Source organism: Aythya marila, assembly GCF_965140915.1.
Source record: "Aythya marila genome assembly, chromosome: 7".
Classification (NCBI taxonomy): Eukaryota; Metazoa; Chordata; class Aves; order Anseriformes; family Anatidae; genus Aythya; species Aythya marila.
The window spans coordinates 25,242,988-25,255,396 of record NC_139048.1 but is presented as its reverse complement, the minus strand read 5'-3'; the positions used below and the strand labels follow the sequence as shown (position 1 = coordinate 25,255,396).

At 42.7% G+C, this 12,409-nt stretch overlaps 1 protein-coding gene across 7 annotated transcripts in view; it reads right to left on the bottom strand.

Moving 5' to 3' along the window:
• Positions 1–12,409, bottom strand: part of ZMIZ1 (zinc finger MIZ-type containing 1) — a 347,031-nt gene that overhangs the window by 47,733 nt on the left and 286,889 nt on the right. For all 7 annotated transcript variants that reach the window (XM_082764519.1, XM_082764518.1, XM_082764522.1 and 4 more), the window contains one exon: positions 5,606–5,750. In XM_082764519.1, the coding sequence (XP_082620645.1) occupies positions 5,606–5,750 (145 nt within the window). The remainder of the gene's footprint in view (positions 1–5,605; positions 5,751–12,409) is intronic.

Below are 12,409 nucleotides of genomic sequence, written 5' to 3'. Positions count from 1 at the left end.
TTTGTAACACCTGTGCCACCCCAAATGAGTTGGGTTGCTGAGAGCAAGTGACAGAGGGAGCCTTCCCAGTGCACTGGAAGAGCAAAATCGCCTTGACCTGGGGCATGAACCATCTGCTTCTGAGAGCAGCCCTCGTGTAAAGCTCATGAGACTATTATGCGTATCACTGAACTTCAATCGCAATCAATTAGGCATTTTTAGGAACTGGACATTCAATGTGCCCCATTGACAGGGATGAAAGCTGTCTTTTCGAACGCATACCTATATTTCAAAAACTACTGTAGACAGGGCAAAGCCTGAGAAGGTCAGATTTTGCCTCAGTCAGCAGACATTCCTTAAATACTATTTGCCAAGTCTTCATCTGGATTTATAAAAATATCAGCTGGCACTTTTTAATTCAAAAAATATATATATGCATCACAAAACCCCAAACTTTATGTTATACATAAAACGTAGAGGAAAAAAATGTAAAGAGTAACACTTACATGTATGTACAAATACCATTACAAAATTACAGTAGCTGTACTACCACATATTGCTGTTACAGCAAAAGCACTTACTTTGACACCCTAGCCAGTACAGAAACCCTATCATGACGTGTGCAAGGTGCTGTAAACAGTAAACACACAACAAAACCCTATACCTTTTTTACCAGACATGTGAGGAATATACATTTGAAGAGGATTTAAGCTGCCCATTACTGTTTTCAGAGCTCATATCTATCAGTCTCTCCTTTTACCACAAGAACTGACCGCAAAATAATCTCACCTAAAATGAAATGCAGATTTTTCACATGAAAATATTAAAGGTTTAATTATTAACAGCTTATGGTCACACACGTTCAGTTTTCAAGTAGAGAGCACTAATCATTGCTTTTAGTTCCAACATTCAAGGCTTTCTTCCTGTTCCTCCCCATAATAAGAGTATGCTAAATCTAATGTTAGTGCTCTCAGGGGACAAGATGGGCAAACAGTCTTGGGACAGTATTTCCAAGCAATTATAGTTTTGTCTTTACAATGCTTAGAGCATCAGGGGTCTTACTTAAAACTGCTTTTAACAATTTTTGTCTTTTTTTTTTTTTTTTTTTTTTTTTCCCTTTAAGTAATGCCACCTCTGCAGGAACATTTATAGATTCTGAACTTTCCTCTTGTTTTCTCCTGATGGTGGATTTTAACATTTTTTGGTTTAGATGATTTAAAAAAAAAAAAAAAAAAAAAAAAAAAGACTGCTCTTACAGAATTGGGAGAGTTACTTGAACCGAGTATACTTTACCAACTATATTCTCTTACATTTGGATTTGCTATCTGTTCACTCCCTAATAATATTTATTTCACTATTTCATAAATAAATAGGTGAAATGACTGAAACAATCTTATTTTTAACCTGAACTTTTGATTTTTTTCAAAGACTGTTGCTCTATACCCCAACCACATGCAATAATGAAGCGATCCCCAACTTGGAACTGACGTATGGAAGATGTACAACATACGTGTTTCCATAAGACTGTACACCCCACAACAGAGCTTTCACTTGAACCGTTTCCCTCATCTAGACATTTTTCAAGTGACGATCACTATCAGCCAAAAGTGCCTACCACGGCAAAATTGAAAAGGCTACAACCTTTGCAGAAACTTTGACAATGTTGCTGCTGGTCCCTTGTTGCCGGATCACCCTTGATTCTTAGCAGCCCATATCAGGGGTGGTCCTAACCACCCAGTACAAAATCAGACACAACCGTCATTCTCTTCCAAGAGAGAATGCTGCTCCTACCAATGCAAGTTCAGGTGTTAGTTAAGTTGGAAGATCAAGTGCCAAAACAAACACTAAAATAAGCACCCTTGTAAAGCAAGTCTTACCAATAAAAGGTATTTATGGCAATTGCCTGAACATAAAACAATAACGATAATAAAGTACCTACTGTAATATTGAATTACTACTTAATTTGATCTACTGTTTAATTTCATCAAAACCTCTGGCACCAAGTAATTTGTATTAAAAATAACTTGATCTTTGTATTTTTCATCAATCTTGACTTCCCTATGCAGACATTACTCTAGACATTTGGTCACTAACTACAGGACAGCTGCTTATTAATACAGAAGAGCAATATTTGAAATGAGAAAGATGACAGTAAGAACCCAAAGAACACTCACGACAACATAGCAGGCTGCAATTAACAGCTGCACATCTTCAGGTGTTCTCATTGACAAAGTAGGGTGCAATTTCCACTGAGTACGATGGAAACCATACCCATTTTAACCAAGATTCAATTTGATCCACATCTACCGAGGTCCACCACTTAATGTAATGAAGTGATAAGCAGGAACTTCATCAAAGCAGTAGCAGCATTTGCCAAAAATCTTAAAGCGCCTTTAAAAGTAAAAATCAGTCACTCGGAGTAGTATTTGTCTATTGTTATCGACATTATGTCAGAATAGAAAACTGCAATACAAAGAAGTTACGTTAAGCACGAAATTTCACTCCTGGGCCAGCCCAAAGACTACAGGCTCTCCTTAAGTCCCCCACAAATCCTTTAAGAAGGGTTTAAATTGAAAGTTACACAGGATTAAAGAAGTGGGTAGGTCTCACACTGGTCCCTCAGTACACATGTAAAGTTTACCCATGTGAATCAGTAAAGAAGTCTAAAAAAATGAGTGCATCTCATTCTCGATTTTGAGCTCAAAATTATTGCAGTACATAGATTTTTTTTTTTTTTTGAGAATCCAGCGTTCACTCTGTTTATAAAGCGCATGAGTTTGCAGTCTAACCAACCATCTGGCATTATAAAGTAGGTATTTCATTGAATTTTTGTTCTATATGCAACTTGCGTACTTATTTAACACTCAATCACTCTGTTAATGAAAGGCTAAATTTAAAAATAAATTAGCACAAGGCAGTCTTTACTTTGAAAGCATTTTTTGCACATGTGCAAATCCTTACATGGCTTACATTCTGCTCTCACTAAGTGTCCATCTGACCAATAACATTGCTACCAAAGCCCTCCTTGACCTGTCTACCTCAGTTTTCTCCCACTCCTCCATTCACTTTTTCAAAATAAAAGGTTACCCTAAAACTAGACCAAACCTGAACTCCTTCCAATGTATGTGCCCCCAGTTTCTTAAATACAAATCCTTAGATTTCAACTCTTATGATACATTCTTGAGTCAGAATTTACTTTAAATAGCCATGGCCTCTTTAAGCTTCACTACTATGCAGCTGTAATTCTGTAGTATGCAATGTAACATGCAATGACAATCTATAGCGTCTGACTGAAGTTCTGGGTAATTCTGTTGCTAGCAAAAGCAATGTCAGAGAAAGTCCTGCATTAGGTACTCCAGACAGTCTGATGACAGAGGAAGTTTCTTTTCTGTCTAGTGATGTTCAGCAGTTGTCATATACCCTATATTCTCTTTGTTGAGCTATGCTAAGTTCTTGAATATGCTCTTGGTTGCTCTAACTTGCTATCAAATTCTTCTACAAAACTTGAAATAGCTAGCTACATTAGTTTCTTCTAGGAAATGCAAAACTTTTTTTTTTTTTTTCTAATTTACACAAAACCCTTGTGAATTAGAGATAATATACTGTGAACTTTAATACTACGCTTTTAACCCAAATGTGATCTAATAAAAATATACAAATGTTGCCTCACCAACAGCTTTATCACTGGGGTTATATTTAAGTGCTTTTCATCTTCTATTTAGCAAACAGAAAACTCAGTTCTTCTCTATCTCATAGTTCACTACTGTCTGATAGACCCATCATAAAATGTCCATGAAAATAAACACTTCCAGCTGGAAAAAGAAGTTGGAGAGCCACAAGATGTCTCATTGTAATGTACCACCTGAGATACTTTGAGCAGTCGTAGTTACGGCTAAATTACAGATGAGAGAACAGTACACATGGAAGCAGCGATGCTCCACGGCTGGCAGGTATTTCAAATCCCTAAGATGCTGCTGCAGCTATTATAGATAAGAAGTTGTGCCACGGAAATAATGTTTCTAGAGGGATATCTCATAGGTAAACAGCAGTAATTTAGAGCTAACTCCCAGCGTCATTTTGCGTAAAGCATTTCAAGGACATTACTCAAGAGAAACTTACAGGGACTGCTTGATACCAGACAGGATGTTCTACTCTTAGCTAGAGTATTGGGTAAGCTGCTATTTCAGAAATGCCAGTGAGAGAGCATTTAGCAGGAGAGAGTATTTGCGCTCTCTAACGTGTCATGGTTTTGAGGGAGAACTGCCATGAAAGACAAAAGAATTGTATCTATCTTATCTAGCAATACAGTACACAGCCTCTGTGAGGTAGGACAGTGCTTTCATCTGTACCTTATGGGCTTCAGGGTAACACAGGCTAAAAGGTCAGGTGCGAATTGTGCATCTAAAATCTACAAAACTACGCCTCAGAGTGTTTATATACTGCACCACATGTTTTTGTGCAGACTGACCGCTCTGCTAAATTTCACCCAAGATTCTGCAAAGCTTCTCCCAAAGTGTAAAAAATTGTTTTACAACAGAAGGTTTTCTACTTTTGTTTTGAAGCACGTTTACAATCCGTCATTACATAATCAGCTGAAAAAAGTGACAATGCAGATGCTTCAAAAAGTCAGCGATATTGTATTAGTTATTCTAGAAAAAGGTCTTTATTCTCAAGTACTAAAATAAAAAGGCATAGAGTTCTCATGGTTCTCCCATAAATACAACATATGGGGGAAAAAGATGTGGTTTCAAGACAATTTCACACATGCAAATACACTAGTACAAAGATGAGTCAAATCCCTAAGCTCCGTTCTAACATGGACGTTCAAGACATATTATGCTACCACAGATCTAGGTACAAGGAATTTAGCCTCACCTACACTGTAATAATTCTTTACTAATGGGAGTGCCCTACACAAAAAACAATTTATACTATTGTGATTTCTTTAATGTGATGCTGTGGGAATGTAAGCCTTGAAAAAAACTCTGAAATATAAAACATAAAGTGAATGTTTAACCCTGTCTACACTTACTCCTCAGCTTTTGCCTTGACCTAAGCTCCGAAAGCAAGAAATACAATTTCTGTTTCTCTGTGTGAACTGTTAATCTAAAGCTCACATCCTTGGTTTCTTCTAGTGCCCTTTAGTGCTCCCATTTTTTCTGAATTAACTACTTTGTGGTCCTCATCTGATGTAAGGTGATGTAGGACATTCTCACAGCTATGGGTACTCCCACTACACAAGTGCTTTAAACTAGCACGGCATTTTTAACACAACGTACAAACAGAACAACCTCAAGAAAAGCCAGCCGCATTTGGAAGATGTCTGCTGAGAGGTATGTTGTACAAGTTCATCCTTAGGGCACAGCTTCAAGTTTGAAAGTAAGCCCACTTGATCTGAGCACAGATTTTATGATGGAAGCATCATTCCACTATGCACCAGGTAACAGCAAAGACAAAAACTGCATTTATTTAGGATGTGCTGTAATTATACATCCCCTGTTGTCTGCTGCACTGTTCAGTGCACAAAACACCTTAGCTACCTCTGTAACAAGCATTTCAGTTAAAACATCTGCCACGTGGTATATCTGTGCATGCTTCCACTCCCACAGACTGGGCTGAGACTCACCTATGAGAGAGGGTGGGTTTCATGGAGCTCATAGAGTTCATGGGGGGTTGCATGGGTAGCTTCCCTGGAGGATCGTTCTGCCGGCTTTTCTGGTGGCGAAGCAGCAAGAGCCGTCCCAGCTCCTCACACCACGACGAAAGCAGCGCTGTGCAAACAGAGCAAAATGACAGTAAGTGCACAATGGAGTAACTGGTACAGCTGAGTGCAGACACAAGCTGCTATAACAAGAGCCACAATCTGAACAGACAAGCCCCAGGAGTGAAAAGCTCATCCACGATCCACCACTCACATTATTATCCTATCAAATTGAGTCTGTAATTGCCCTACACTATCATTACAATGTTTTTACACAAGTTACAAACATTCTGCGCAGCCCAGGAGGCATGAGAGAACTCGTCTGAGCTAAGCAGCAAAGAGATGGAGAATGGATGAGGCACAAGGACATGGGGTAGCTGTTGTGAGTGAAAAAAAACGTGGAAGAGTTCATTTCACACTAACAGAAATGAAACAAAAACATACAGAAGACATCATTCACAGAGGGGAGCAAAGGATAACAAGATCTCTTTTCTGTTGGGCTATTTTTGTGCAAAAGCTTAATTGGAGAGGCATGAAGAGAAACCCATGTGCTGGAATTCATTTCCAAAACTACTAGCTACCAGTCCTGAATAGATAAACATGAGAATACAGCCACACTAATGTGTGTATACAAAAGTTAGGCACTTAGATCTATATTTGAACCAGCATAACCCATAAATGCTTGCTTCCATTATGTGACTAATCTTCTGGTCAATAAGGGTACTTCTGTGCTTACAGGAAAATCACGCTTATGAACGATGATAGGCAGAGATTTCCTAGAGACTAAAAGCTTGCAACTCCCTCTGAAGACATGAAAGGGTTCATTATCTCTGAAAATGTGGCCTTTCCTTAGGCACCCTCAGTCAGAGAAGACCAGCCCCTGTTACAAAACCCATGTTCTTTGGAATGAACAGAGCCTGAGAAAGCAACTGTGAGCGCAGTCTGGCTCCAGCAAGTGCACAGCAGCCTCCAGTAACACCCCCGGGCCACAGGGCTGCCGGTGGAGCCCCAGGACCACAGTGGCTTGGGCAAAATGTCGCTAAGGTATGGCGCGGGGAAGGGCTTCACCAGACGAGGCGCAGACAAATTGCACTCGGTTCTGGAGCTGCAGAAACATCCCCAAGGGGAAGTGCTTGGGGTTTTTCATTCTTCCAAGTCTGCTTTGCAAAAACTTCCTAACAATAAAATGCTTTGTATTTATTTTTTTTTTAAACTAAGTGCTTTCCTAGGGTGATGTAAACCGAACACAAGCCAACAGATTGTGCTAGCAGGTGAGAACCAGAAGGCTCCTCAGAAACAAACTGCCACAGCGGTTTAAGGAAGAGAGCTCTCAGTGTAATTTTAAGCTTGCAGATTTAAGAGACAAATGAAGAATTATCTAAAATTCAGGCTTTTATTTTCATTTCTTCTTTTTTTTTTTTTTTCCCGATAGTTATCTTTTAACCTAGTAACAAAATTCCAAGCAGTAGCAAACCACTGGTAGCAACCACCTTCTTTTCTCAGTAGATACTCAGAGGTACTGTCAACAAATACTTAGAGCAAATTCCCAAGGGACTAATTGTAAAGTCGTATTTGCAAGGAAAAAAAAAGTGTTTTGCCAAGAATGCCTGCAAATATGATTTTTCAGTTTGAGAAACAACTGAAATTTCTTAAGTTTACTGGCCACAAGAAAAACAGTTAAATCCAGACCGTTCCTGTGTCTGGACAAAGGAGATGCAGTGAACTCATTGCATTTATCAGGCAGAAGGTCAAGAGCGGTGTTTCAGGAAGCAGTTCGGAGCACTGCTATGACAAAAAGGGGACACCGCTCCTTTATGTAACTCAACACGGCCACTTCGAAATTGTCAGCCTCACACTTAGCCCACAGGGAGCGCTCCCCCGAGATGTGTGAAATGCTCCAGCACCGAGTGTCAGTCTAAGCTGCTTCTCTATTAGCCAAGGAATCTGTCAACAAGCATTTGATCAAATTATGCTCACCTTTTATCCCTGGCATATCATTACTAATGTGGCAGTGACAAAGGCCCCCTCCCCCTTTTCCAGCCGCCCGGATGAAAATCGCTGCCTGGCCGAGCGTCTTCACGCACGCTCCGGCCGCTCGGGTGCTGAGCAGAGCGAACCAAGTGCACTGCCGAACAGTGAACGCAGCCATGTCAGGGTAACAGGGCATGCTGAGCACTGCCACAGCTGAGTGTAATTACTGCAGTGTCAAATGGAAACCGTCCATCTTAGCCGTGGCTCTGATGCGGAGGGAGCTGCTCCTTCTGTACACATATATGCACTTGAGAAAAAAGATAACAACAACCTAATGGGGCTGAGGACATGAATCCGCAAACAAAGGCCATACCTGCTTTGAAAAAAAAGCAGAGCAACTTCTGGAAAAGGAATATGCCAAAAAGATAGCACTGCTTCAGCGAGGTGGAGATAAGAAAAGATATTAATGAGTTATTATTATTACTAATATCTAACAGACGCGTTTATAAAGGTGAAATGTAAAGTGCCAAAGAACAAAGAGGTCCTCAAGATAAGCCAGACAGTTACATTCTACAAGTTATCTGGAGAGGGCTCGTGTTTTTGACAAACTAAGAGACTGCAGGTATAAAATGCAATGAATTTACTCATCCCTATCACAGCACTCATTACTGAGAGGTTTAACCTTTCCTTCCCCAGGACGTTTCGACTCATGTACCATGTATAATAATCGCTCTCTTCCCAGCGCCGGTGTTTGTGCACGGAATGCAGACGGAGCTGTGCGCAGCCGAGTCCAGAGCCACCAGCCCCTGGGCATCCCCCTGCCCCAGCCGGAGCAAGGACCCTCCGAATGATCCTGCTCCCATTCACCTGAAATGCCACGCTGCCCTCCCTCTTCCTTACCCCATCCACCTCCACCGGCGCTGGCTGGCAGGGTGAGGATATACCCCCACATCTGGTACAGCTGCCTTCTGGAGAACATCACTTCCTGTGCTATTCAAGTCAGATGAAACAAACTCAAAATGAATTTACAGATTACGCTATTCATCTTTAGCGTACTTAGTTACTGCTTTTTATGCTGACAGTATTGGGCACATCTCAACTCATTTACACTCAAAGCACGAGAAATTCAGTATCATACTATAATGAACAGATAAAGCAGCAAGCACAAAGGACAGCTACAGATGGTGCCAACAGTCAGTCTCTCCCTCTCATAGCACAGCCAAGCAGCTGCTTTTTCTCCCCCCTCCACCCCTCCTCCTTGTAAACCAGGAGCACAGATTTTGCAGATGGACCATCCACACCGTCTCTCACAGCCTCTCGCTGCGGCACTTTAATGATCAGATTTAAATCGTGTTCCTGTGCTGCATTGCTACAATGCCCCTTGCATACAATAGCGGAGCTCTCCTGCGTAAGTTGGAGTCAACTGTTGCGGGGGGGGCCAAGATTTATTTAAGCGTGCACCCCCTTTCCCCCTGTGCAAAATACAAATGTAAAACACAGCCCGGTTAACACACCAGAGCTGACATTTTCAACCAGCGTTCAGTCGCAGAGGGCTTTGCCAGCTCATGCCAAAAGACGCATAATAATGGCAATCAAATGACATGCTGACAGTTTAAGTGTATTCACACATTTATTTTGCTTAAAGGAACATGCTCTGGGTTGATTGGTGCAATATTTGACCTACTTTTCTCCATTTGGAAGACCTGTATCATTCTTAATGGGATTGGATTTTACTTCAAACGTTGATGTATTTTCGTAGGAATAAATCAATACCGATTTGCTAACAATGACTATGTTAGGAAACCAACACAGAAATGAGCAGCCTCTGCTTTTGCACTTGTGAAATAGAGAAAAACAAAGATTAAAAATAAAAGCAATTTCAATCACAAATAGCCAACGAGGTCTCCTAAGGAAGCAGAAAAAAGAAGCTCATTCTGAGGTATTCAGCTTCCTGCACCCAGCCCCATCTTTGTTTCTCCTTTCCCTAAAGAGGAGTGAAAGCACATGAGTGCCTCAGTGCAGAACGGGACCCACCTCTCCCCATAACACTGATAAATCCTCCCACATACCCAGAGCCAGCCACACTACAGCCTCTGGATGCCTCCCATACTTGTAAACACTTTCACTGAGAAACCATAGATGAACACTGCAGTCTACACTCTGGGGGCCTGGGGACAGGGAGGATCGGAAGGCAGAAGATTTTTTTTCCCTTCAGCTCGAGTGACATTTCAAGCATTTCTCTGCAACCACAGAGCTAAGCTTTGCTTCAAAGAGGAAGGAAGCAATCGTTATTTAATCCCCCGCCTCCAGGAGCCAGGTATTTAGGAATGTGCCAAATATCACAAGATGTGCGGCACCATTATGAGGACTGGCAACGCTCCCCCAAGCATTGTTCATTTCCTGCTAGGGTCCTTTTGTGCTGAAAACCTGTCACACGGCGTCAAAGCAGAGACCTCCACCAGACACTCGGTGGCGCGGCTGGCGAAGGCAGGGAGCACCCATCAGCCCGTACCACGGCCCCGGCGAGGTGGCAGAGAGAGCACGTCGGCAGAGCCCTGCGAAGGGCAGACAGCGTTGGCTCGAGGTGAGGGAGGCCCACACGTCATGCCCAGGCTGCCTGCGTGGTTTCTGACTTCTTGACGACAAAGGCTGGCGGCGTACTTGCGCTCACACAGCAGCAATTACATGACGGACGATGGCGACACGTCCTGAAGGGCAGCTTACGGCCCTGGCATTGAACACTGGGCATAGCCCGTTATAATCCTTTTTGGGCGAGGGAACAGAAAGGGAAAGGCAAATAGGCTAAGCAATCAATGCTGCCCGATAGATCCGCTAATGCGTTTCATTAGCCGCACACACACCGCCGTCGATAGCTACAGCCCGGTAACCCACTGAGTTAACTCGGCGCACTGCGAAGTGCTGCAGTAAGCATCTGGGAGCGAATGAGCCAGTGGGCTCCCTAGAAAGCAAAATACAGAGAAGCATGGTGTTAATCTATTTACCTATTATGATACCCTAGTATTAGTTACAGCTTATCACCTCAGTAAATCACCGCCTCTTGTTAGGGAACGCGCTTAAAGGTGCAGCAAACTGTTATTTACAGGCAGACACTATATTTACAGCTAGGAAGACAGGTGAGGAGGGGATAGGACAACAGCTCAGTAATTTCAATGCCTTCTGCTTCCCAGGAGGCTGCTGGAGGAGCACAATAGGATTACCGTTTTCTTGCTGCAGTTAAGCTGCAGTAGATAGTTCAATAGGCAGACTGGCAGACCCGTATTTCTTACTCACTGCAATGAAAATATTAGGGAAAAAGGATGAGTCTGACTTGGAGAACTCTCTATTCAGCACCACCTCGCTGGCTTGCTGTTCTATCTCAGAATGAAATGCACCGGGCTGAAAACATTTTTTAAAGCCTAAGTCAGAAAATCCAGCCTTTTTTCCCAGATCATATCCCTTAATTTTATATTGCTTTTGGAAACAAATTTGTATTTCTTAAACGAAGAATTCCATGTGAAGGGAATACAGAGCTGCCCAGGGCTTTGTATCCTTTGCTGTATAGGCTGCAATCTCAGTACAATTTTTATAAATCATCCTGTGAGATAATTTGATGGGGTGGGAAGGAAAGCAATGAAGAAAATAAAAGGAAAGGAGGGGAAATAAATATTGCCTTGGTTATTTAGGAATGTCATTCTTTTCACACAGGATAATGCAGAATATATACTGTTTGGAAAAAAAAAAAAAAAGAAATGTTAACTGGTTCAATTACAGCTCAATGAATATTACAGCTCAATGTGCTGTAATATTAGAAAAAAAACTCCAATTGTATTAAAAGGATGGGATCTTTGTTCACAGTCTTGGGAAACAGTAGATTGGCTGATTTCCTCTTATTTTAAAGGCCATTTGCACCTTTACGGAGCTAGGAAATAGAGAGAGAGGAGAGGAACTGCTCACCCCAACTACTCCAAGGACTCATTTTCCTGCAGCTCTCCCCCTTGTGCACTTGAGCAGAGCCTGGCAGTGGCTGACTAACGTGTCAGCTAGTCCGTCAGGGCAGGAAAGCAAGGCCACGAAGGAAACAGGGTGTAACTACCCACCAAAACAGAGTATGGGTGCTTTCCCCTCCTCTCAGCTCCTCCAAGTTACTGCTACACGTCCCAGCCCTCCGACAGACAAGCCCTACCCCTGTCATTACACAGGCTTCTGCTCCCTGTCTGCCTCAATGCCAAGAGCACAAAGGAAGCGCACATAATGCCAATTACACAGCAGAAGCAGTAATTTTTCAACAGCCTGGCTGCTCGGCGCGGGCTCTCCTCCCGCGGTGCTCCCCAGGCGCCCAGCCCTCCTCGCAGGCCCGGGGCTCAGGCTGCCAGCAGATGCCCAGGGCACACAGCCAGGGCTTGCTCCCAGGTGTTAGCTCCCACCTCGTCCCAGGAGGCTAGCACCCCAGCTGGCTTCTTTTCTGGAGCAGCTGAGGGCTGTGCTCGCTCTTCTTCTCCATCAGGCAGAATCAGCCTGCGAAGTCCAAGTAAATGGGTTGGATTAAACTGATTTATCCGGAGTTAAAAAGTACCAACAGAAAACTGCTCCACCAGTGGAGCAGTGAGAAGAGTCGTGCCTTCAGTACCACCCTCAAGTGGACATGGTTTTTAGAAGTGTGCGGGGAACTGCGCAGCACCCAATTCCCCTGAGCAGCGGGGGGCACCCACTAACCCCGAGGGGGACGTGAAGAGCAGCAATGATTCAGCACTGAGGAAC